The sequence below is a fragment of the Sorex fumeus genome, unplaced genomic scaffold, assembly GCF_029834395.1.
Source record: "Sorex fumeus unplaced genomic scaffold, SorFum_2.1 ptg000015l, whole genome shotgun sequence".
Lineage (NCBI taxonomy): Eukaryota > Metazoa > Chordata > Mammalia > Eulipotyphla > Soricidae > Sorex > Sorex fumeus.
This window is the reverse complement of record NW_026606072.1, coordinates 11,915,354-11,942,884: the sequence shown is the minus strand read 5'-3', so window position 1 is coordinate 11,942,884 and position 27,531 is coordinate 11,915,354. Positions and strand designations below refer to the sequence as shown.

General features: G+C 38.0%; 1 protein-coding gene across 1 annotated transcript in view; it reads left to right on the top strand.

The window, feature by feature from the left end:
• Positions 1 to 27,531, top strand: part of IPO11 (importin 11) — a 185,194-nt gene that overhangs the window by 53,071 nt on the left and 104,592 nt on the right. Inside the window, exons 9-20 of the mRNA XM_056112106.1 lie at positions 486 to 556; positions 4,133 to 4,325; positions 5,030 to 5,182; positions 6,321 to 6,364; positions 8,352 to 8,442; positions 10,934 to 10,981; positions 11,706 to 11,811; positions 13,025 to 13,151; positions 17,473 to 17,506; positions 17,678 to 17,718; positions 19,976 to 20,092; positions 23,105 to 23,218. Of these exons, the coding sequence (XP_055968081.1) occupies positions 486 to 556; positions 4,133 to 4,325; positions 5,030 to 5,182; positions 6,321 to 6,364; positions 8,352 to 8,442; positions 10,934 to 10,981; positions 11,706 to 11,811; positions 13,025 to 13,151; positions 17,473 to 17,506; positions 17,678 to 17,718; positions 19,976 to 20,092; positions 23,105 to 23,218 (1,139 nt within the window). The remainder of the gene's footprint in view (positions 1 to 485; positions 557 to 4,132; positions 4,326 to 5,029; positions 5,183 to 6,320; positions 6,365 to 8,351; positions 8,443 to 10,933; positions 10,982 to 11,705; positions 11,812 to 13,024; positions 13,152 to 17,472; positions 17,507 to 17,677; positions 17,719 to 19,975; positions 20,093 to 23,104; positions 23,219 to 27,531) is intronic.

The following is a 27,531-nucleotide window of genomic DNA, read 5'->3' as shown; positions in this document are numbered from 1 at the left end:
GTTCTTTTAGGGAAGGAAACTAAGATGGTGGATCAGAAGATAAAAGGATTTAAGAACAGATTAGTTCTTTGTATTTCAAATAGACAAAAAATTGGTTATGGCTGGGAAATCATTAGAAAAATTGTTAGAAGACATAAGAAAAAGAATGATTATCTTTGAGTGTTTCCTTTTTGTGTGTGTTGTTTGGAATGTATTTTAACTTTTTTTAATTATTTAGAATTTGGAGGTGATACATGGATAAAAATTTTACTTTAAAATGAGCTCAATTTTAGGATTAATTTTGTGAAATTTGGCACTAAGGATTTCTGTCTTTTAAGTATGAATGTTGGTATTGTGTTTTTAAAACTTTTTTTTGTTTAGAATTGGGAATAGTAATAAATTCATAATGTGATATGTGATATTTTACAAAAAGTTTTGACATTATCATGATTATAAATTTATATAGAAATTGCAAAGTTGTAATATTTAAAATGTGTTTTTAACAGGTAGAAATATAGGTACAGATAACATATGTAGGGATAGACTGGAAAAGACCATCATTCTTTTTACTAAAGTGGTAAGTTTTTTTTGCTCTTAAGTATGTTTATTTCACATGAGATACATTTAACTCATTTAGAAAATTTTACAAGTATGTATTTTCACTTCAGTGTAAAATATGTTATCATTCTATGGGAAAGCTAGCCCTAACGAAATACGTCTTTATCTTGAAGCCTTTGGAATGCTTATAATAATCAGATTTACACACCTTATAGCATAGTAAATAAAATAATCAAGTCCAGTAAATATTGGAGAAGTTAACTTCTGTATAGGCCATTTTTTCCCCCTCAGTTCACTGGAGTTGTGCCACTGCAGAGAGCAGTGCGCTCTGCAAGACAATAGCTCAGATGTAGCAGGCCGTAGAGTATGTAGAAGTCAGTCTATTCAGAAGGATTGATTATCGGCATCAGTATCAAGTACCTTTTTGAATGAAATTAAAAGGTTGTATTGTGCTTTTTGATGGAATTGTAAATAAGATTTTATCTTTTCTCTTTGTATTTATGATTGCAACATTTTTGTGTAATACATCATCTGCAAATAACAATAGTTTTACTTCTCCTTTTCTGATCTGAGTCCCTTTTATTTCTTGGTGTTTAATTGCCTAAGATCTTTAGTGCTAAGGTAAATAGTGAGGAGAGTGAACAGTCTTGTCTACGTTTTGCTTTTATTTTATTTCATTTTATTTTATTTTATTTCTGCTTTTTGGGTCACACCTAGCGATGCTCAGAGATTACTCCTGACTTTGCACTCAGGAATTACTTCTGGTGGTGCTCAGGGGACCATATGGGATGCTGGGAATCAAATCCAGGTCGACCATGGGCAAGGCAAATGCCCTACCAGCTGTGCTATTGCTCCAGCCCTAGGTTTTGCTTTTTTAAATTTTATAATTTTTTTATTTATTGAATCACCGGGAGAACAGTCACAAAGCCTTTCAGTTCAAGTCTCGGTCGGCCATACAATGATCAAACACCTGTCCCTTCACCAGTGCACATTTTCCACCACCAGGAACCCCAGTATACCCACCTCCTGCCTGTGTGTCAGGTTTTCACTTTACTCTCTCTCTGTCTACATTGATCACATTCAATATTATAATAAAAGACTCAGCATTGTTATTTGGAATTTTCCTCAATATTCAGACCTGCCACAAAGACATCATTAGAAAATTTGTTTTCTAATGTTGATTATCTAGAGCATATGATGTCCACAATAGTGGCCATGCGAATTGGGATTTCTGATATTTTAGTAATAAACCTAGAGGGATTACTGCCAGAAACCCCTGGGTTCCGAGATTGGTATGTGTGCCTCGGGGATCATGGTTGTTCAGAAGCCAGAGGATGCATTTGAGGGTGGCAACTCGGAGCATTGTCATGGTGGGGAGCAGGGCCAATTCCACCCCCATCCCATGAAGCCCCACATGCCTCGTCAATGCAGTCTCATACCTGCCTGTTCATTAGGCTCTGAAAGATGCAGGCCACCATGTTGCCGCCGCAAAGAGGGACAGGTGGAGGGACAGATACCCTTCCCCTCCCAGGGCCACATAGCACCATAGTTAAATACACAGTCCAGATGTATTTCGGTTGGGCATTATCTTTTTCTCAGATTTTCCCACCACCATTCAAGCCTGATATTCAGGGACAAATGCTAGATAATTTACTTTCCATTGATCACTTTGCATATCAGAAAATAGTCCTGGTACCCGCATGCCAGACCCATGCTTGTAGAAAGCTCATGGTCACCAGGATTCCATCTGGAGAAGGCAGGGAGATAGCACCTACCCCATCTGGGACCTCCCGGTGATATCAGCTCTGAATGGGGCCTGGAGAATTTTTTGGGAGCTGTGCGGCCCTCCAGCCGGTTTTTTTGTTCGCTGCTGTGTGCTGTAAGATGGCGCTGGGGGCGGGTTGTGGGTGTGACTTCCGGAATCAGAGGTTGCCTGGAGCTGGGGCAGCTCCATTGCAGTTCAGAAAATTGTCCTGGTACTTGCATGCCAGAACCATGCTTGTAGAAGCTCATGGTCACCAGGATTCCATCTGGAGAAGGCGGGGAGACAGTGGTTTTGCTTTTAAAGAAAGAATTTTTTGTTTATTTTTGGGCCACACCCAGCAGTGCTCCAGGCTACTCTTGGTTCTGAGCTGAGAGATGGCACCTGGAGGACTTGGAGCCCCATATGGGGCATGGGGGACTGAACATGGATCGGCCCTGTGCAAGGCAAATGTCCTACTCACTTTACTGTCTACCTGACCTCTCAAATAAGTAGTTTTCATTATTGAGTATAATATTAATAATGATTTCATAATGTGGTCTTTAATAGGTTGAGATGTGTTCTTTTATCTGCACTTCATTTATTATTATTATTTTTTTTAATGTTACTTTTTTTTATTTTTATTTTATTTTTATTTTTTTTATTTATTTATTGAATCACTGTGGGAAAGGTTACAAAGCTTTCAGGTTTATGTCTCAGTCATGCAAATATCAAACACATTTCCCTTTACCAATACTTATTTTTTACCATGAAGAACCCCAATAAAACCCCACCCTCCCCGTCCCTGTGAGGCAGATGAATTCTAGTTAACACTCTATCTGCTTTGATTAGATTCATTGTTTCAATAAAAGATTCAACACTATTATTTAGAGTTTACCCCCCCCCCCCCCCCCAAATCAGACATGCTGAAAAAGCATTGTGAAGTGATTTGCTTTCTACGGCTGGGTTCAAGAATTAAATGTTGGTTTTGGATTTCTGCTCTTTTACCTATTGACCCTGGAAGTATTTCTACTGAAAGTCAGATAGTTAAGAAATTGGTTTCTGTGTTCTGGAGTCCTGGCCGTGCTGGAGAGCCGCTCGCGGGGGGCAACTGGTGGCCTCGGTAGGGCGTGAAGGACGGACCGGAACGCCCCCCTTCCCATGAGGTTTTAGTCGCCCCCACACTCCCGGCTCATACCTGCTGTCCACAAGGCTCCCATGTGGCCGCCATCTTTCTTTCCAGAGAGGAGAGGGCGAATGGGGCAACACCCTTTCCCCTCCGGCAGACTTGATGGCCTGGATCAATGCATAGTCCGTTCACTTTTCTGCTCCAAGCTGCTGGGTTCTGCATTAAGTCCTTGTGCTTCTGGGGCCGTGGCCGTGCTGGAGAGCCGCTCGCGGGGGGCAACTGGTGACCTCGGTAGGGCGTGAAGGACGGACCAGAACGCCCCCCTTCCCATGAGGTTTTAGTCGCCCCCACACCCCCGGCTCATACCTGCTGTCCACAAGGCTATCTGCACTTCATTTAAAGCCTGAACTTTTGTACTCTGAATCTTGATGTCCGATTTACTCACAGTTTTCAAGTTACATAAAGTCTGTTTTGCATCTTGTATGAGAGATAACAGAAAGTTCTTTTTATGAGTTATTATCTGTTATAATTCACATTATGTGAATCATATGTGAGTCCCAAGAAATATTACATGCATTTTGCATGTAAAACTAGGTACATGCACTTTCTCCTAAGTGTGAATTCATTATGTGTTTATTAGCAGAGTTACAATGTAAGATGTGCTTGTGGTTGATTATATTTTGAGATAAATTTGGAGAAAATACATGAAAAATTTTCTCTTATAGCTTTTGGACTTCTTGGATCAGCATCCCTTTTCATTTACTCCGCTAATTCAGAGATCATTGGAATTTTCTGTAAGCTATGTATTTACAGAAGTTGGTGACGGTGTTACATTTGAACGATTCATTGTCCAATGCATGAATCTTATTAAGATGATTGTCAAAAATTATGCTTATAAACCATCAAAAAATTTTGAAGGTAAATGCTTTACTGATAGTTTTAATTCAGTTTTTTTATTTCCTTATTTTAATCTAAGGGTACAGTAACGTATCTTTTGAAATTCATGATATTTAAAAATGAAGAATTACTTCTGGCGCTTGAACTAGGATTAGAATTAGTCTTTACAAGAGGAATGTGAGCTATTAAAGACCATATATGCATAAACAGTCTTTCATGGCATAGTGGAAGATTTGTTGATGTCTGGGGACCTGAAGAATCAAATTTTACACCAATGACTACAGCTCATTTTATATCATATTGTGCAATTAAAATTTTACTCTGATTATGTACATATATGTGCATATATATAATATAGGTTGCTCTGATTATGTACATATGTATGCATATATATAATGTAGGTTTTAGAAGGTTTATTTGCTTATTATATTATTTGGAATTTATTCATATGTATGGATACTGAGATGAATAAAGTCTTGAAGGAGAAAAATAAAATGCGGTACTTGATGGTATGATAATATAGTGTATAATGTTTAGTTATAGTGGTCTTACAGAAGCAAGACTAATGTGTATGTCATATGAATAATAGGAAGAATATCTTTGAGTTCTCTAGAGTAAAAAATAAAATGTATAAAATTTTCATTTACCAAAATTTAAATTTAAATAATCCAACTTGGTTAGAATGTTTAATTTAGAACATTTATTTATTTTTTTATTTATTTTAGATAGTAGTCCGGAAACTCTTGAGGCTCATAAAATTAAGATGGCATTCTTTACATTTCCCACTTTGACTGAGATCTGTAGAAGATTGGTGTCTCATTATTTTCTCTTAACTGAAGAAGAACTGACAATGTGGGAAGAAGACCCAGAAGGCTTTAGTAAGTTTTCAGTTTTCAGTGTTTGCAGTATTATTTCCCATTCCCTAAATATTGCCATCTACTTAATTCATAGGGCTAATATTTTGATAGTGCTGTTTTTGCAGGGGCTAGGGTGGGGAGGGGTTGGTCCTAAATACCTGGTGGTGTTCAGGGGTTCCTCCTGAATTGCAGATTGAATTATCTATATGAAGTTTAAAGTTTATTTCTCAGTGTGTGTGTGTGTGAAGGCCCAATTGATACGGGTCCACTCCCATGTATTTTGTTTTTATTGCCACCATTCAGTGCGAGGGTCTGAAGGTGTGGCACTGCTGGGCCCTTGCCGTGCTGGAGGCCATGTGGTGCTGGAGAGCTAATGGGGTCCTGCGTATGTGTAGCTCGCCTCCCTGAGTACCGTGCTGTTTCCCTGGCCCCTTGATGATGTTTTGTTTGGTTTTGTTTGGTTTGGTTTGGTTTTGGGATAACACCCAGCTCAGCTCAGGGCTCATTCCTAGGTCTGCACTCAGGAGTCACTCCTCTAGGCTCCGGGGGCCTGATGCAGTATTGGGGATCAAACCCAGGTTACCTGAATGCAAGGCAAGCATCTTCACCAGCTGCACTCTCTCTGGTCTCAGATTTTCTTTCATTTCCTGGACTGTGGTAGCACAGTAGCGCTGTAGCACTGTCCTGTTGTTCATTGATTTACGCGAGCGGGCCCAGTAATGTCTCCATTGTGAGACTTGTTGATACTGTGTTTGGCATATCGAATATGTCATGGGTAGCTTGCCAGGCTTTGCCATGGGGGCAAGATACCCTCGGTAGCTTGCCGGGCTCTCCAAGAGGGGAGGAGGAATCAAACCCAGCTCATTATTTGAAACAATTTATGTGGGTTTTGAGATGGCTTAAAAGGCGAGAGCATAAGCTTTGCACGCAGGAGCTCTGGATTAGATCTGTGATACTGTGTTGTCCTCTGAGCCTTGTTGGGAGCAGATGTAGAGCACCACTGACTGGTCCTATATCCAAGAGCAAGCAAGCAAACAAACAAAACATGCACAAAAATATTATTTCAGTGCTATTTAAAATTTAAACTTTTCAAAAATGAAATTTGAAGCACCACTGTTGCATTTCTGGGTAGTATCATTTGTCACATTTTTAATTGCAGCAGTGGAAGAAACTGGAGGAGATTCTTGGAAATATAGCTTGAGGGTAAGTATTATGGGAAATGGAGTTTATGGGGAGTACCTGAATGGGTTTATACTCTTAATAGAAAAAAGATCTGTTAAAAATTTCCAGTGTTAGTAGGAAAATATTTATGGTCTCTGGAATCTAGATTTGAAAGAAGGACATACATTATGATCCTTGGCCTTTATTAAAAGCTAACTGGATTTTTGACTGGATTAACAAACTTTTTGTTTGTTTGTTTTTGCAGTTAATTTGATTGAAAATGATTGTTGTTACACAAATAGAAAATGTTATTGCGAGTGAAAATTACCACTCTTGCTAGAATGATATATATATTTTTTTAATCTCTTGACTATTTTAGTAATATAATTGTTCTTCTGGTGCTGTTTCACCTTTCACAGTGTGATTCTCTGAAATAGAATGTTTTTTGTGTTTATTTTAATATCTCTTGTGTTGCTAGGGACTGAACTCAGGGCCTCACATGCAGGATAAGTGTTCTACCACTGAACTCCATTCGTGAAAGGCTTTTTAAATACTTATATATTGATATTATTGGTATTGAGGACTATTTATTGATATTACTAGTATATGAGGAATGTTAATCAAATATGCTCTGTGAAATTTTTAAAATAGATGTATTTATTTATTTATTTATTTATTATTTTGGTTCTCTTGACAGTGCTTAGGGCTCACTCCTGGTTCTGCACTCAGGGATCACTTCTGGCAAGGCTCAGGGAACCTTATAGGGACTAGGGATCAGACCCAGGTTGGCTGCTTGCAGGACAAGTTGCCTACCCACTATAATATTGCTTTCACCCTCTCAAAGAAAATTTTAAGCATTTTATAAAGTAGAGTAAGTGATAAAATAACCTTAGTTCCCGAAAGTTATTTTATTACTTATTAATTCATAGGTAGTTTTATGTAATGGGTCACTAATCCCACTTTGGGTTATTTTGCTGTAAATATCTAAATGTTTCTCAAATGGTATACTATTTCATCATATTTCAGTATATCTATGTACAATACTACATTTGAATGAAAAGACTTTAAAGTTTTAGTTATGATTTTTTTATATAATGAAACTGATTCAGCACTTTATGGAACCAAAATTAGTCATTATTTTTATCTTGCTGACACTGTTTTCTGTTTGTGTGTGTGTATCATTTGCTTTTTATGTTTTGTTTTGGGACCACACTTGGAGGTACTCAGGTTATTCCTGGATGTGTGCTCAGGAATTCCTTCTGGCAGATTCTGGGGACCGTATGTGATGCCAGGGATTGAACCCTGGTTGGCCGCAAGCAAGGCAAAAGCGTGTATTTTACTGTCTGTAATGTACTATTGTTTCAGCCCCTATATTTGTGTATATTAAAAGAAACACTATAGTTGTGTTCTCTAACATTTGTAGCCCTAAAATATAAACATGTACATTCTTGTAAACTAATATTTGCCTCAGAAATTTTTTAAAAATTATGTCAGTGAAATGTGAACTCAACATATAAATTGCTAGTGCTAATATGTCTGTCATTGCTAAGGAAGTATATTTTAATGGATTCAATGATGAAAATGTTTTTTCTTAGAGTTTTGTCAAAATGATTGGAATCGTAAAATAAGCTTTGTTTTGAATTATTATAATTTGATTTCCCAGTATGTTTTTTAAAAATAGCTATATATAATGGATCAGAAAGATAGTAGAGCAGGTAGGATGCTTGCCTGTGGTCGACCTATGTTCAGTCCCTGACACTCCATATGGTCCCCAGAGCCCATCACAAGTGATATTTCTATCTCACAGATCCAGGAGAATGTGCTGAACATGCTACATGTGGCTCAAAAACCAAAAGAAAAAAAATTTCTTTTAAATATTCTAAGAAATTGAAATCTTAAAAGAAATTGAAAACTTTTTAAGAAATTGAAAATTATTTTAGAATATTAAGACTGCATGTTCTTTGCTTTGTTATAAAATTAATTAGTATACTGTTGTTTTTATTTGAAATTTGTGTTTTTTCTTATTTAGCCTTGCACTGAAGTACTATTTATAGATATATTCCATGAATATAATCAAACTCTTACTCCTGTACTTCTTGAAATGATGCAAACACTTCAAGGTGAAGTATATTTTGTGTTATTTTGACTTACCTAGTTTTTTAATTTAACTATTTTATGTGCCTATTTTGTATAATGCATTATTTCTTAAATTACATAATGGAAAGGAGCCTGAGAAACACAGAATGCGTTTTTTTCTGTAATGGAGACAGTTGCGATAGAAAACAAGAATAGGACATTCCCAAAAGAAGACTTTGAAATAGATTTTAAATGTGATTTTGCTGTGATAAACTACTATCAGTGGAAGCAAAGTAGTAGGCAGTTAAATAGATTGCTCGGGAAAACATTTTACGTGGAGCATTTTGTGGGAAAGTAGTGAAACAAAGGTTAGGTTAATAAATGTTACCTTCGTAATAGTGGCAGAACGGTGATGGATTAAAGAGAGAGTGATGAATTGGAGTGTTTAGCACTTGAACATCACACTTCGTACACAATAATTATTTAATTATTAGCAGTGAGTCCTCATTTTTTAGTTTTCTGCTGAGCAGTAAAGTGCAGGGAGAAGATGGTGATTGTCTGTTTTATTATTATTTTTTTGAATTTTTATTAGTGAAACACCATGAGGTACAATTACAAATTTTTGTGCTTGGGTTTCAGTTATACAATGATCGAGTACCCATCCCTCCACCAGTGCCCATTTCCCACCTCTAATGCTCCCAGCATTCCTCCTAACCCCCCCCCCCCCCATCCCACCCGGCCTCTGTGGCAGGGCAGTCCCTTTTGTTCTCTCTCTCTCTCTTTTTGGGTGCTGTGGTTTGCAAAAGAGGAATTGAGTGGCAGTCGTGTTTGGTCTATAGTCTACTTTCAGCATGCAAGTGCTCGTCTGTTTTGTTCACTTATTACTTCCCATGCCTGGCTTACTCAGTTAGTATTGATTGACAGATGTTGGCAGCTGATTGACTGTACTGGACAGAGGAAAGCGATCAAAGATGATGAATTATCATGCTGAGTGAAATGAGTCAGAAGGAAAGGAACAGATAGAGAATGACTGTATTCATACATGGTATATAAAAAATACATATAGTAGAAGAAGAATATCCATGGCCAGGGAAGATAGGGGTTAGGAGGACTGGTCAGTGGTTGGAACTGACTACAGTGTGTTGGGGGCTGAGAGTAGGTAAGATAGAGAAGAGACCAGTATGACAATAATCGCTGGGAATGGTCACTCTGGAGAAGATCTGAGGGTTAAAAGTAGGTAAGGGATATTCTTGATAATACTTTCAGTATCAGTATTGCAAACCACAATACCCGAAAGTGGGGAGGGGGGGAGGGGGAGGCAGAGAGAGAGGGAGAAGGAGAGAGGTTACATGGGGGGTGGGGATGGGGGATGATGGGAGGGATCCTGAGGACACTGGTGCTGGGAAAATGTACACTGGTGAAGGGATGGAATACTATATGACTGAAATCCAATCAGGAACAGTTTTGTATTGGTCTCTCTCACAATGATTCAGTTAAAAAGTTAAAAAAAAAAAGATGATGAACTGTTGAGACATAGTGATAGATCAAACAGTTTTTAGCAGTGGTTTGATAGGAGATACACTTTGGAATTATATTTCCCAATATACTTCCCAATTAAGACTCGAGAGAAGAAAGGCGGTCAGGCCTGAGGATTTTACTGTTGGGATATAGTGAAATGAAGACCTGCAGAAATTGCAGATCAGAGTGATGTAAAAATGAGGGTGTTTCCAGAGCAAGAGTGTTTTGTCAGAAGTGTCCAGTGCTGTAGCGGTTGGAAGCAGTGGGATGTTCTGAGGCGATATGTATCTGAATTGTTGATGCAGGAATTCTATTCTATGCGATTAAGGATTTAGTAGGAAATGTAAGGAAATAATGACAAGACCCTCTCCTCTTGAGGCAAATTCCTCATCTTGTCTGTAGTAGTTAAGGAGTGACTAATTTATACACTATGCCTTTGTTCTCTCAAAAGATGTTTTCACTTAAATTACAGACTAAGGGGAAAATGAGCTATCCGTCAGATTTTTCTGCGTTAAATTATTTTTGGAGGATGGGAGCAATGGTAGAGATCGGACTATGTACAGTGTCTCGTCTACCACTGGGCCATGTCACTGGACCTTACTGTCTTTAATCGAAAGTTTGAGGTTAAAATGCAAAATTCATCAAATAAACATTTCTAATTTGATTAATTTTATAATATATAATTGCAAATTATTTTTATAAGTAACTTAAATGTTTTGGGCTTGCTTTTGGGACACATCTGGCAATACCCAGGGGGTACTTCTGGCTCTACACTCAAGGATCATTCCTGATGGTCTTTGGTCGACCATATGTGGATTAACCCTGGTGGGTTGTCTGCGTGCAAGGCATATGTCTTACTCGCTGTACTATTTCTCCAGCCCCAGGTTTCCCTTTTCATCTGTGTGCTTGTTATCAAAAGCTCTGTAGTGCTTAATTGAATTGAATTTGGAAAACTGAGTTTAGATGAAATTTTTTTCAACAGTTTTTTATTTACCTTTATTAATACTTATTTTGCAGGGCCTACTAATGTGGAAGATGTGAATGCACTATTAATCAAAGATGCTGGTATGTTAAACTAAAGTAATTTAGAAACATTTTTTTTGTACATAATGTAACTTTCTTTGTAGCAGACACACTTTACTCAGAGTTGGGATGTAAGGGTACCTAAAATACATGAAGTTCCTGGTGTGAGAGGTAACAAAATAAGCAATTATTACAAGATATAGTAAGAATAATCAATACTGAAATATGGGGTAATGTGTAAAACAAAGTGTTGGTGCAGTTAGGAAAAGAAGTGTTATGTTCAAATAGATGTATCAGTGCAAGATGGGAAGGGTGGCTAATGAACAGGGTTTTAGGAACAAGAAACATTCAGAAAGTTGAAAGGAAGGGACCAGTATAGGGAAACTTTGAACTCTGAGCATTTTGGTTTAACTGTGATGCAGTGGTTGAGAACAACCACTTAAGAGTAGATGAGAAGTAAGCTGAGATCAGCTCTTAAAATACTTCTTCCACTTGAAAGCAGATAATGTTTTATAACTAATAATTCTGCTTGTCTCTATTTAAGGGGATTGTTTTCTCCTTAAAAGGAATAAGGAATATCTAGGAAAAACAGAATAAATGAAATAATGTTTCTAAAATGTCTTTTTTCTGTAATATATTTTAGATAATCCTTTTAAAAAATGCTACAAAATAAATGTTAAGACTTAATTTTCTTACACAAGGACCCTTAGCTTTTTAATTTCATATGTGCAAAATTTAATTTTTTTCCCTTAAATCTTCTTCTTAGTATATAATGCCGTTGGATTAGCTGCTTATGAGCTGTTTGACAGTGTTGATTTTGATCAGTGGTTTAAAAACCAACTTCTTCCGGAATTACAGGTTGTTCACAACAGGCAAGTATATAATTTTGTGATTATGCTACACTTATTTTGGCTCATTGTTTTTCTAGTGAAGAAGGGATTAAAATTGTTTATCGTATAAAAAATTTCTGTTTGACCTAGCTGATAATGGTTCCTGTAGAAAGGAGAAAGGCTTATAAATCTTACTGAAAAGTAAACAACATATTAGGTTATTTCAATTGTGGATTGAGACATGTCCAGAATATTTGATATTAGACAAGAATAGCACTGTAGCACTGTACTCCTGTTGTTCATCAGTTTTCTTGAGTGGGCCCAGTAATGTCTCCATCGTGAGACTTTGTTGTTACTGTGTTTGGCATATCGAATACATCACGGGGAGCTTGCCAGGCTTTGCCAAGCGGGTGAGATACTCTCGGTAGCTTGCCGGGCTCTCCGAGAGGGGCGAAGGAATCGAACTTAGGTCGGCCATGCTGGCTGCATGCAAGGCAAATGCCCTACCCGCTGTGCTATCGCTCCAGCCCATTAGACAAGAATTTTGCAGAAAAAAATTTATGCAAAGGCAATGGAAAATGGAGGGCACTGAAGTCCTGAAAGAACATATGTATAAAGGAAGCCAGTTGGAAACTTATCCGAGGACTGTGGAAGAAAGTGATCCCTGTGTATTGCAAGTTAAACAAGCACCCAGCCCATTATACTATCTCTCTGGGCCTTTCCGAAGCATTTTTATTAAAAATCATAACTTTATTTGTATAGAAGTAGCTTTTAAAGGCAGCTCAGAGAGAGAACGGAGCACCAAGTAAAGGGTGTTGAGAGGATCCTCCCAGGATGGGAGATGCATGCTGAAAGTAGACTCTAGACCAAACATGATTGCCACTCAGTGCCTCTTTTGCACCCAAAAGGAGAGAGAGCAAAAGGGAATGCTCTGCCACAGAGGTGGGTGGGGCGGGCGGGGGGGGGGGGTGGGGTGGGAGGGATACTGGGATCATTGTTGGTGGAGAATGGGCACTGGTGGAGGGATGGATATTCAGATCATTGTATAACTGAAACCCAAGCACAAAAACGTGTAAGTCTACAACTGTACCTCATGGTGTTTCACTAATAAAAATTAAAAACAAAAAGAAGTAGCTTTTAAAGTTTTATTTTGAAAGTTCACATTGCATTTCTGTGATGTAAAAGAAGAAACGTAAAATGAAACAAACTTCACAAAATACTTAACATTTTAATTTTTTTATTTTACCCTACTTAGATATAAGCCACTACGACGTAGGGTGATATGGCTGATTGGTCAGTGGGTTTCTGTGAAATTCAAGTCTGATTTAAGACCCATGTTATATGAGGCAATTTGCAGCTTACTTCAAGATCAAGACTTAGTGGTACGTTGCTTAAGTGTTTCGAAATAGTCATCTTTTAAATTTTAATCTATGTTAAAAAACTTAGAAATGTTTTTATATTTTTTGAAATACTGTTAGCATTTTTTTGAGGGAAAAATCTTTATTACTTGCTCTTGTCATTAATAGTGAAGTTATTGAAAAAATGAATCCTGTCCTATTCTAAAATCATTTATTCTTTTTTAGAATAGACACCTTTTTAATCCTCTTTCAGCTTACGTGTCTGCTTCATGATAGATATTTGTCATTTTTATATATGTGATAGCGTAGTAGTCTGATTCATCCTCACTGTTGATTCTTTTTCTCTTCTCCTTGAGGGAAGAAATTCTTTTTTGTTTGTTTTCTGAGCCACGGTTGAGAGTGCTCAGGGCTTAATATTAGCTCTGTGTTAAGGGATCACTCCTGGACGGGCTCTCAGAATTATATGTGCATCTGAGACCAAACCTTGGTTGGCACATGCTAGGCGGGTACCTTACCTGCCGTACTTTTTGTTTCAAGCCTTTGGAGTTGGTTCATTGAGACGACTTCTTTATAGTGATTTATGCAATAGTCTTGATTTTATGTTACTGAAAACTTAGCAGTTCTTTGTTGTTACTCTTTCAAAACGGTATGTTTGCTACTGTATTTTATGGGGCAATTACTTAAATAGGGTTTTAAAAAAATTTCAAAATATGTAGGAAAAATTGTGTTTTCCTCTGTGATTTTATTATATGCCGAGTTACTATATTTGTGACTTACATGTATTTTCTCTTTGGTTTTGTTTTTATTGTACCATTGTCTGAAAAGTGAGATTTAGTTATAGTTTTCTAAGTTCTGTTAGGTGAGCCTCCCAACCTTCTTTACATCAGTTTTCCTAGAATCTTTTTAAATCATTTTCAATGTACTCTCCCCTCTTAAAAAATTTGAAATCACCTAATTACTCTTTTTTTTAAGCAAAAGCTTATACCAATATGATCTCAGTTTTACTTGTGTGTCACAATAATATAAATTAACTTTTATAATATTATAAGCGTTGGGGAAAAATAGAAAGGTAAATCTATTATAGAAGCATTGTACATTTCAAAGACGAATAGAACTGTTTTATGTGTGTGCCTTTTTTTTTTCTATAGTGCACTGTCAGGAATGAGCACCGCTAAGTATGGCCTAAGTGCCCTCCTTCTAAAAAAGTATATTTTAAGATCAAGAGAATATAAGCCATACTATATTGCTTTTGTTTCAGTTTGTGAGAACAATACTTCATTGAAAAATTGATTAAAAAATACATACATCCTTCTGTTCCTCTTAGGACATATTACTTAGTAGACGTGCCTATGGCAAGTTTCCATTTGTGAATGCTACTACAAAACTAAATTAGAATAAACAAATCTGTGTGAGAGGAAGTGTCTTTTCTTACTATTCCAGATGATTTCTTAATTAACAATTGACTGATACATTAGATTCCTTTAGGCTGTAAAGTTTTTGAGTGAATTATAATTGTATCTTTCAGTCTTCGAAATTACAAATAAGAGAATTTTTACTTGTATGTATGCAACTTCCAATAAAACAACCAGGAATCTTAAAAAAAAAAAAACCAAAAAGCTAGAGTGCACTTTTTAGCATTTTGAGAAGTTAATAAAATGTAAGCTGTAGTACATTGAAAGATTATTGTTTGGAGTGTGATGTGATGTAGTCGGTGTCTGTGAAGTAAAGAAATGGCCTTTTTCGCAGGCAGATTGGCTGCTGATACAGAAATAGTGAATTGTCTAAGTATAATGCCCAAAATGGAGCTAGGAAAGGAATATTAGTCATCTGACCAGGACTGCACTCTGGGAGGAGATACAATTGGAATCAGGGCAAGGAATTTTATGCAAAGTATAACATTTCTTGTGCTTTTTATGGGTCAGTTGTTCTTTCTTACAGTTTGAATTTGTTTTCCGAACACTTACCTAATTTGAGTTAGGGCTTTTGTTGTCTGTTTTTGTTTTGCTTCAGTTTCCATACCCAAGACCTGGTATTCAACTCATAAAAGGCAAATTCTCTACTGCTGAGAATATTTCTCTCATCCATATACCTATCTTTGTGACTGTGTTTTTGCATAATGAATTCTGGATTCAGTTATTTTAAGTAAATGTTATTGAGGAAGTGGAGTTAATATATATTGTGCTACCCCAATATTACAAAAAAAGTAAGCTAGTTAAGGGGCCAGAGCAATAATATTGCGTGTAGTTAGGGCTGGAGCAATAGCAGGGCTGGAGTGATAGCACAGCGGTAGGACGTTTGCCTTGCCTGCGCGGGCTGCCGAGCCAGGTTTGATTCCTTCGCTCCTCTCTGAGAGCCTGGCAAGCTACCGAGAGTATCTCACCTGCACGGCAAAGCCTGGCAAGCTACCCGTGAAGTATTCAATATGCCAAACAAAGTAACTAGAAGTCTCACAAGGGAGACATTACGGAGCCCTGGAGCAAATCCATGAACAACAGGAGGACAATGCTGCGGTGCTTCAGCAATTAGGCACTAACCTTGCACCCATCCAACTCGGGTTTGAGTCCCAGCATCCCACATGATCCCCCAAGTGATTCCTGAGTGCAGAGCCAGTAAGCCCTGAACACTGCTGGGTGTGCCCCCCCCCCAAAAAAAAAAACACATACACAAAGAAAGTAAACTAGTTACATTTCCATTAATCATTTTTGGGTTTAGTATCTGGTATTCATAGTCTATAAAAATGAGTTTCAGAGCTAAAATTATATAATAATGTATGTCAGTTCTATTCAGTTAAAAAAGAAAAGAGAAATAAATGAACTTTAGAATTTTTTCCTTAAATGTAAATGAAGAAACTAAAGGTGCTTTATCTATTTATTTATTTTTTATCATTTTATTAAATAGTTTTATCTATTTCAGAGAACCTACATCAAATTGTGAAGTTGACTAATCTTGACCAATTGCTTTATTGGTCAAAGTCAGGTTTCCTAAAAGTACCAAGTAGTATTAGTACCAGTGTTTAGGATGTGTTAAGGATACTTTTCATATTAACTTCCCTTTGTCTAGCATAGGATCAGTCTTAGATATCTTCATTGGAAGAATGAGGAGCTTTAGATAAATTAGAGTATAAGAGGTTCAGGGAGAGGGCTCAGTGGGCTGAAATGAGTGCTCTGCATGAGCGAGCCCCAGATTAACTCCTTGTACCACGTCATCCCGCACATTGAGGTCAGTGTGCCTCCCTGTCCCCTTGAAGAATCTAAGGAGGATCCTTCCTTTTTCTCTCCCTCCCTTCCTCCTCCCTCCCTTCCTTTCTCTTGTGCTCAATCCTTGGCACCCTAAATAATTTCCTGAGGCCCGCCAGCAGTGAGCACTGAACACAGTCAGCAGTAAACCTGGACCACAGCTGGGTGTGTGCCTCCCAAAAAAAAACCCTAAACTAAAAAAACCTCGCTTTTCTGGCCCCCAGAACCATAGCTCACTGATCTGCCGTGTGAATTGCTCTCACTGCTGTGGGGAAGGCTGTAGCAGTGGTCAGGCACTAGGTTAGTCTAGATCTCACACAGTCCTTTTTTTTTCTCTTTCTTAAAACTTTTTGGGTCACAGCTGGTGGTGCTCAGGGATCATTCCCGGCAAACTTGGGGTACCAAATGGGGTACCAGGGATCAAACCCAGGTGGGCCATATGTGTGCAAGGCAAATGCCCGCTCTACTGTCTCTAGCTCCCCACACAGTCAATTGGTTTGATTCTTTGAGAAAGAAAATAGAAGTGTGGCTAATTTTACCTTTGTAAGATTAAAATACTCTCTTCTTTTGAAATAGTGTTTTATGGTTTCTTCTGTTTTATTTCTCTGTTGCTCTCATGCATTTTTAGAATCCTTCCAATATTTCAGATATATGACAGTTACCTGTTGACTATGAAATTGATCTTGTTTTTTAAAGAGGTTTCTGAGACTGCAACTGAAGGCAGGGTAGAAATTTGTAGGTTGATCTGATTCTCTGGTCCTTAGTCTGAATGTACTCTATATATAAAGTTCTGTTTAGGACTGATGAGAAGTCAATACAGAGTTTAAGGCATTTACCTTACAAGTAACTGAGCTGGGTGTGATCCCTGGGACTCATATGGTTCCCCGAGCACAATTAGGAATAAACACTGAGGACTGCTGTCTGCAGCACAAACTTACCCGCTTGTCCCCAAAAAGTTATGTTTAGAGTCTTAATTCAGGATTATTTTTTCATATGTTTTCTTGTGTTTTGATATTAGGCAAAATTAGGAAAGAGAAGACTCCTTTTTTGTCTTGATATTCCTGATGTTACTAATTCTAGATTGTTAACTATAATATACTTTCTTTTAGGTTCGTATTGAAACAGCTACAACTCTGAAGTTAAATATCCTTTAAATTTTTTTAAATAATTGAAACAATTTTAATACTTAAAATTGTCTTGTGAAATTAATTTAAAATTGTTTAAAATGTCATTTTTGATTGATGTTTTATTTATATCTATATATATTTTAATCCTGATCTGATATAGTTTTAATATTCTTTAACTGTTCTTTACCTGTTGATGATTTCGAGTTTAGAACAGACCAGTTTCTACCGGTAAGATTTTTTAAACTCTTAGATTTCATAACATTTATGTTGATGTATTTTGATGACTAAAACTACTTTAAATTGAAATTATATAGATTACATGTGAAAATTGAATTTAAGAGCATGTAGTTTTGAAAAGGATTACTTTTATTGGTAATTTCATTTATAATAATTTACCCTGATTCTGCTTACTTTCACTTATCTACATTGAAGTTAATTACCAACATTTTTCTTTTCTCATAGTTTACTAAATTTATTTGTGTTTTTACCCTACTTACGTTCCCTTCCTCAGTTGTTTGTGTATTTATGTATATTCATTAGATTATAAGTTTTGAATAACAGAATGCCAAGTTTTTACACCCTTCACTTAACCACCAGCATCTTGCTTATGTTTTTAAATAATTGGTATTCAGTAACCACTTATTAAATATGTCAGCAAGATTGGGGCAGTGTGTGAAGAAGGTGATTCATATGAAATGTCTGTTCTCCCCCTCCCTCCCTCCCTCCCCCTTCTCTCTCCCTCCCGCTCTTCCTTCCTTCCTTCCTTCCTTCCTTCCTTCCTTCCTTCCTTCCTTCCTTCCTTCTCTTTTTTCTCCATCCCTCTCCCTTTTTCTCACTGTTCCTTCCTTCTTTACTACTTCTTTCTTCCTCTTTTCTTTTCCTCCTTTCCTCTTTTCCTCTCTTGGCTCTGCATTCATGAATCACTCCTTAGGGGGCTGGGGAAGTATATGGCATCTGGGTTTGACCCCAGGTTAGTCACATGCAAGGCAAATGCCTTAACCAGTATTCCCACTCTCAGACCGGAAATTTCTATTACATTTTTTCCTATCTTAAATTCAATCAAAGAGCCATAATTTACAAAATCTTAGGCTTACAATATTCCAGCTAATCCCACCACCGTTGTCAACTTCCCACCACTACAATTCTGGTGTTCCCTCCTGCCCCCTCCTGCCACTGAAATAGACCTAAGTAGGTCTAGTTCTTAGAGGCAGCATAGAAGAGGAAATTTAAAAAATAGAGATTTCTCTTTAAAAAGAATCACAGGGTGGTGTTGAAATTGTGTACACTTATAATCACAGTACTTCAATCAATTTTAAAAAGTTTTAAAAATTTTTAGATATTATTAGATGAAAGAAATGTGTTTTAGAAACTTGTATAAAAAAGCAAATATGTGAAAGATTAAATGTTTTATCTGAGTATCTAGCATTCTTTGATTTGTTAATTGCTGCTATAAATTTTGTAAGTTGCAGTTAAGAGCTTGACAAAATACTTTCTATTTCCAAATAAGAGATATTTTGTCATTGTTAAAATAACAAGTGTATATCTACAAAACTTTGCATGTTCATGCAGCATATGTTAAAGGGTCACATCAGACAGTTACACTCTGTGTGCTGTGATTGGTGTTCCTTTTGCTAATGAATAGATACTGCAAAGGAAAGCATTTTGTGATCAGCGATAAACATGTTGGGGAAGAGCAGTGAAAAGGCATCTTAATAGTTAAGTTACTAAGGTAAAATATAAAGACATGAAATTTGGAACATTTCCCTCAGAAAACAGTATTCTGTATGGAACAGTTAAATTTTATTTTATTTATTTATTTTTTTATTATTTATTTTTTAATAGTGAGGCACCATGAGGTACAGTTGTAGACTTACACATTTTTGTGCTTGGGTTTCGATTATACAATGATCAAACACCCATCCCTCCACCAGTGCGCATTTCCCACCACCTCGGATCCCAGCATCCCCTCCCCCCCAGCCCCCATCCCACCCTGCCTCTGTGGCAGGGCATTTCCCTCTCTCTCCTTTTGAGTGCCATGGTCTGCAAAAGAGGCATTGAGTGGCAATCATGCTTGGTCGACAGTCAACCCTCAGCATGCTCTCCCATCATGGGCGGATCCTCCCAACACCCTTTATTTGGTGCTCCCTTCTCTTTCTGAGCTCCCCCTTCCCCTAACATGTGTGGTTGTCCTCCGGGTCATTGAGTAAAATTCCTGGTACTAATCTCTGCCATACTTGGGTGTTAGTTTCCTATTTTGTTACTTTAGAACAGTTAAATTTTAAAGTGTACACATTTAAATAAGATTATCAGAGAAGAGAAAATACTTGTGAATGTTGAGAACTTACGCAATTTTGGGAGGTCATGATAAAAGTTTTGATTGTTACCCTTTGATTGTTTTGCTGTCCTGATGTAATTTCATTTCTATCAAATTTTATGTGAAGATGCTTATATTTCTTATTTCAGACTTTTTCTCTTTTATCCGCAGTATTTGGAAACCATGTTCACACTGCTTTTTCAGTTACTGCAGCAAGTTACGGAATGTGACACAAAGATGCATGTTTTGCATGTCCTTTCTTGCGTGATTGAAAGAGTTAATATGCAGGTAATTTTGTCGTAAAACAAAATGTTAGTGAGCTGAATAGAGTATGTAGCGTGTGTACTGTTTTTATATTTTTACCCTCAAAGTTAAAACATTCACTGACATGTTTTTCAATGAAATCACAGGTTGTGATTTCAGTAATGTATTAAAAACTGGTGTCTGTGCTGTAGCTTTCAAAAATCAACTTTTCAGTGTCCTGTCATTTTGGAAGGATAGCACAGTGAATCGGGCACTTGCTTTTCTCGAAGCTGACCCTGGTTTGGTCTCTGGCATCCCATATGGTTATCTGAGCTTTCCAGGAGTGATCCCTGAGTACAGAGCCAGAAGTAATCCTTAAGCACCACTGGGTTTGTCCCAAAACAAAACAGAAAAATCCCCCTAAGTGTTTGAACTTCTTGTTTCATAAATTTAATTTTTTATTGTTGGTGGTCTTTGGAGGTGGACCACACTTGGTTATACTCAGGGCTCTGTGCTCAGGTGTGGCCCTCAGTGGTTCTCGGGGTAGAAATATGTTGTTTTAGGGTTGGCCGCATGGTTGCATACAAGCCAAGTGCTTAACTCCCTGTATTGTCTTTCTGGTTGTTAATTTAAATGCTTTTTTGTTACTTAACACTCTAATATTTTAGAATACAAATAGCCAGGTTGGGAGGCTAGATTATCAGTAAATTGCAGTAAGTTAGAATTATTCAGTAGTACTGTTTGTTTTTAGAATTCATGAAGTGGTTCAGAAAAACATTTTCAGGGACAATAGAGTTATAGTACAGGAAGTAAGGTGCTTGCGTTGCATTTAGCTTATCCTTGCAGACCCCTGGCGTGCCAGGTAGGGTTCAAACCACTCCCTGCTCCCAATAAAAAGACACTTTTTGGTATTCTCTTTTTTCCTATGTTAAATATTGTTCACCTCCATAAATGTATATATACTTTAACTATCTTTCATATGTTAGATTTGATTTTTATCTCTTAGGCTGCATTGTGAACCATCTTAAATATTGCTTTCTGATGTACAATTGTTAAATCATTTGAATTTTGATTTCAAACACTATGCTCTCACATATTAGATTTTTTTTCTTTATAGTTGCCATGGTTATCAGACTCGGGCAACTTAACATTGAAGTGCTGCTCTGATCTCTATCATGTCCAGGTTCCCAGTGTTATATGTTCTTGTTGTACTGGGAGACATTCCTGGTGCCACCAAATGGTGCCAGAGATCAGACTCAGGTCTTCACACTTACAAGGCCTGCGCTTCAACACTTGAGCCTGACTCCCCAGTCATGTGCTATTGAATCTTTTTCCTTTTAGATGCCCTGATCCCTAACAACGAAGATTTGTTCTCATGTGTTCTCCAGTCCCTGTCCATTTTTTTTAACTGTATTAGAAAGGGTTAGAGGTTTCTGTTTTTGTTTTTGAACAGTGATTTTATGTGTAATTTTTAAAATGTTTTTGAAATTTTGACATGGCATATTTTTCCAGAGGCTAAAATTGGGATTTATATTATGATTTTTAAATGAATCTTAAATTTTTAAAATAATTTTTAAATGATTTTTAAATATAACTGGGTAGTTTGATTTTATTAGCTATCCTATCTATAATCCATTTTATGTATATACATGTATATATAGCACAGTGCTACAATGCAGTATACTGTGCACTGTCTTCCCGTTGTTCATCGATTTGCTCGAGCGTGCAACAGTAATGTCTCCATTGTGAGACTTGTTTCTGTTTTTGGCATATCGAATATGCCAAGGTAGCTTGCCAGGCTCTGCTGTACGAGGGATACTCTAGGTAGCTTGCTGGGCTCTCGGAGAGGGGCGGAGGAATCTAACTCGGGTTGGCCGTGTGCCCTACCCGCTGTGCTATCACTCCGCCCACATATGTGTGTGTGTGTGTGTATATATATATATATATATATTATATATTGTATATTATATATATATAACATTTGTGCTGCTCTTTTAAAAGTATTGTATTTATTCAATACCAAAAGATCTTGGAGCCGGAGCGATAGTACAGTGGGTAGGGCATTTGCCTTACATGTGACTGACCCAGGTTCGATCCCTGGCATCCCATGTGGTCCCCCAAGCACCACCAGGAGTAACTCCTTGGTGCAAAGTCAGGAGTAACCCCTGAGCATCACTGGGTGTGACCCCCGCCACTCCCGCAAAAAAAAAAATCTTTATTTTCTTACCCTGCCAGGGTGGTGGGGATTTGTTCAATGCAGTGGCCTGAGGTTGCAATGCCGTGAGGGCCCTGCAATTCTGGGGATGGCCTGGGATTTCCCATGCCACTCTGGAGGTGCTTGGGAGCCTCTGGGGTTGCATTTGGAAATGCTCAGTGATCTGAGGTGCTGGGAATGGAACCGGGATCTGTGTTATGCAAGGCATGTACCTTAGTCCAGGCCTCATTGCTGCACCATTATAGGCTTTATTTTTAAACTCCTGTAGCTTGATCTGTCATGCAGTTAGCAGTTCATCTTTGAAAGGAGAATGTTCTTTTCCTGTGTTATCATTGCCCCGCAATTTGCGATCGCACTTTCTGTTTTCATTGTTTGGGTCTGAGTGCCTACCTTTACATCTTTCCCAGTTCAAGGTGTGATACTTGGAAGTTGCCAGTATACTGTTGTTAAATGAATAAACAGTGACTTTTTATGAAACAGTTTAATTGCCCACTAGGTGAGCTTAGGTTCATTTAAAAAAGAACTAGGATATAATGACATTTTCTAGTAAACTAAAGAAACAACTCATTTCAGTTGCTTATTGCATACTTCTAAAGTTTCTTTCATGCTGTAAATGTGGCAGTAGTTTAAATAACTTTAAAATATTTACCATGGAGATCTGTGTTCTAAATTAAATATCTGATTTTTCCTTAAAATGATATGTGTCAGGTAAAATGACATTATCTAGTGAATAATAGATAGTTGCTGACTGAGACTTGATAGTATTCTGTCAGCATTTCTTAAAGTAGATTGCCTTCCTTATTAATAGAATTTTTTTGCCTCCTCTTCTTCTGTTATGATAGATACGACCATATGTGGGATGCTTGGTACAATATTTGCCTCTTCTTTGGAAGCAGAGTGAAGAGCATAATATGTTGAGATGTGCTATTTTGACAACGCTTATACATCTTGTTCAGGTAATTTTCTCTCCAGTTTTCATGTGGTTAGAGACTGTTTCTTTCAATCGATGTCGTGCTGTCTTTCGATGGCACCCTCATTTAATCATGCAGTGTGTTGCACAGTGCTTATACTTTCCTTGGTAGTCAGGCCTTCCTACATTAATCCACTTTCTACTTCTACTTTTTAAAAACTACTTGGTTTGATGCCCTAGATTTGATTACTGGCACTACAAATATACACGTATACATGTGTGTATAGACACACACATGTGTATATATATATTTTTTCCATTTCAGTTCCATTTTATTTATTTATTTTTCTTTTTTTATTAGTGAAACACCATGAGGTACAGTTATAGGCTTACAAATTTTGTGCTTGGGTTTCAGTTACACAATGATCAAGTGCCCATCCCTCCACCAGTGCCCGTCATCCACCACCACGGGTCCCAGCATCCCCCTCACCCCCCATCCCCCCCGTCCCATCCTGCCTATGTGGCAGGGCATTCCCCCTTGTTCTCTCTCTCTTCTTTTGGGTCCTGTGTTTTGCAAGAGAGGCATTGAGTGGCAACCATGTGTATATATTTTAGACTTGTTAATTTGTTCACTCATTGTTGTTGCTGGGGCCATACCTCCCAGTGCTAGGGTGCCACCAGGCTTCGCATCGCCACTGCCCACCTAGCGTTCATGAGGCTTAAGTAGTGCTTTGCCCATCCAGGGCTTACATGCGAGGCATCTGCTTTGTCACTTTCATCAGCATTTAGGCACCTACATTTCTGTAAGTCAGAATTGCATGTGTCGCATCTATATTCTGTCATCAGGGCTTGCTGTGCTGAAATCCCCCTGGAGGCTCAGTGGAAGAGAGTTTGGACGCTCATTCAGCTAGTCGGCAGAATTTAGCTCTTAGGTCTGTAGGACCGAGGTCTCAGTTTGCTTGCTGGCTGTCAGCGGAGGGTCCTCTCATTCCCTTCCGAACATGACCGCTTCCCACTTAGACAAGCAGTGAAGTTCTTGCATGTCATATCCCAAGGCTTTGAATCTCTCACTTCCCCTTATGTAACCAGCTCCTGCTTTGTTGTGTGAATGATTTTGTCCTACTTAACTTGACCACTGCAGGCAAGAAAGCCTCCCTTCCTCCCTGCCTTCCTCCCTCCCGCCCTTTCTTCCTAAGAAAGTCATTTAGAGACTTGAGGGGAGAGAAAATGAGAAGTATATGTTTGAAAGAGAACACAGGATTCACCAGAGCGGCAATAAGCAAAGAAATGTAGAGGCAGGAAAGTGTGGTACCTGTTCAGGGAGAATAGGAGCTTGAAGAGCAAGCTGAAAGTGTATTTTCTGTACTGTCTGGCCTGTGTGGAGAATTTTCCTCTGTACGAGATTTGAGACCTTAATTAGGTCCAGAAAATTTCTTCACAGTCATATCTGGATTAGTAGTGTTTAATAACTGTGGAACACCATGTAATACCATGGATCAAGAGTCTCTGGTGGTCATTTTAGAATTCTGTGTCTGAAACTTTTATATATATATATACACATAATGTATAATTAATATATATAAATTTATATGTATATGATTGAATACATGTATAAATTAAATTCATATTCTTTTCTAAACATTCCTTCTATTCAGACACACCAGATAGTTTGTTACTTTCATTGTCTGGAAATCTGGATTAAAAAAATTTGAAAAAATTCTTATATACTATACAATCTAGACTGGTTTTATTCTGCTCTTACAGTTTTGCTAGAAAACCTTTCACTGTTTCCAGATTCTTTCTGTTTGTTGTCTGTTTCTGTAGTTTGGGTCTGCTTTCTAATGGAACACATGAATGCTAGCAGTATTTTTCAAAAGATATTTGGGGCACTGGCAAATAGTCTAGTGATTAGCAACATCGTTGGCCCTTGCGTTTAATCATTTGGCCTAGTTGGCCAAGAATCATGGAAAAGGGGTGGGGGCAGGGCAGAGAGCTAGTCCAGCAACTAAGGAACTTTCTTTGCTTGCATTCAACCCAAGTTTGCTCTCTGGCACTGCCCAGGAGTGATCCCCGAGCACAGAACCCTCAGCACAACTGGATATGGCCCCCAGGCAAGAACCACTGAGTTGCCCCTCGCCGCTCCACCCCCAGCACTGCCTTAAAGGAGATACCTTGAGGCCAATTTTTTAAGCTTTTGCATGTGAATTTGAAAACCATTTTTATAAGATTTTAAATAATTTCCTCAGAATTTCAGAGACAAATTGTTGTTATCTTTTATCTTAAGAATCCTCTTGAGAATCCTGACCTGTCTTAATGCTTGATGCTTTTTCTTTGTTTGGGGGCCACACCCAGAGGTGCTCAGGGCTTACTCCAGGCTCTCCAATCAGGGATCACTCGTGGTGGGGGCCCTGTGGAATGAATGTGTGCCAGGGATCCAGCTTGGCTCATCTGCATGCAAGGCAAGCACCCTACCTGCTATAATGTCTTTTCTGTTTTCAACGCCTGATTTTTAAAATGTGTCATCTCTTTCTCCTTTTTCTCCTTTGTATGATCTTCTCTGTACATCTGTTATATATATATATTCATACTATTATTCTTGACATTTTGGGGGCATTTCAAAGTGGAATCTCATGTATTTTGCTTCTAAGTAACTTTATATTATTTCTTTGCTTTCATGTTTTACTTTTGTCTCTTTCTAAACCTTCTATTATTTAAATATTAGAGGAATGGACAGTTCTCTCTGTTTCTTAGGAGTTTACTCTTTGTCCGTTTGTTCTGCTACTCTGGGAAATAAATGCTTCGCCTTATCTTCGAATGCTTCTTTTGATTTTAAGTGCTGTACTTTTAAAATTTTTTGGGTTTTTTTGGCCATATCAAGGTTTACTCCTGACTCTGTACTCAAGGATCATACCATGTGGGATTCTAGGTATTGAACCCAGTTGGCTTTGTGCAGAGAAAGCACCCGATCGGCTGTACCAATTCTCCAGCTCTGCAGTTTTTAATGGTTATGAGTTCTTGGTTTCTTGAATAATCATTTTATAGCAATTCATTTTTGTTTTAGAAATACAGTGCTTTTTTCAAGCACTGTCTGTAGCACTGTCCTCCCATTGTTCATCGATTTGCTTGAGCGAGTCCAGTAACCTCTCCATTGTGAGACTTGTTGTTACTGTTTTTCGCATATGGAATATGCCTTGGGGAGCTTGCCGGGCTCTGCTGTGTGGGGGGAGATACTCTTGATAGCTTGCCGGGTCTCTGAGAGGGACGGTGGAATAAACCTGGGTCGGCCATGTGTGAGGCAAATGCCTTACCCACTGTGCGATTGCTCCAGCCGGAGGCTGGAGCTTTTTTCAAAAAGATATTAATATATATTTCCAAGCTGTTATCTCTCTAGATGGTCTGTTTCTCAGTGTGTTGTTTTCTGTTTTTTTCATATTAGATATTTTAATCAGATCTGTTAGTTCTTGTTTGCTTCTTTTTCTTTTGAAACAGAATTAAAGCCTATACCATAGTAGAACAAAGAGTTACTTCAATAACCGTCAACATTTTGTTTATCATCTTAGGCACTGTTAATTTTAAAGCTGGTGAGAAGTATTGGCCATTATTGGAAAGCGTCCTAATTGTATTTTATTCTGTCTCTTAGGGACATCTAGCAGCGCTATTTCATGGGGGAAATCTCCTTGTTGGTATTTTAAGATTCCACCCCCAGCCCACCCTCCCAAGAGGAACCTCCTTTAGTCTCCTGCTAGCTAGTTCTACGCATTCTTATTTTATGAAGTGTCAGTGTTCTTCATGACCTGATTTTTCTCTGTGTGAGACCATTTTTTTTCTTATTGGAAGACATTCCAGTTTCATGTTAGTTCAGGATTAACTGCTTGTGCACATGGATAAAATTTTGTCACCAGCCTTTTTTTCCTTCCTGTTGCTAAGGATTAAATCCAGGTCCTCTCGCATTCTAGGTTTGTGCTCTGCAACTGAGCCACATTCCCAGCCCACCGACTGCCATTTAAATGTCTCTTTTCCAACCTTGCCTCCAAAATTCCTTGTATCTGAGTTCTTTGAGTCTCCAAAATAAAAAATCTAGTTGCTTCTTGCTCTTTTTTTTTTTAACTGCTTGCTTTGAATTTTAATCTTTTGTTTCTGCTAAGTCATTTTCCAGTTGTATTTTGAGCTTGTTCGATTCCTCCGCCCCTCTCGGAAATCCCGGCAAGCTACCGAGAGTATCTCGCCCACACGGCAAAGCCTGGCAAGCTACCATGACGTATTCAATATGCCAAACACAGTAACAACAAGTCTCACGATGGAGACGTTACTGGACCTGCTCGACCAAATCGATGAGCAACGGGAGGACGGTGACCGTGA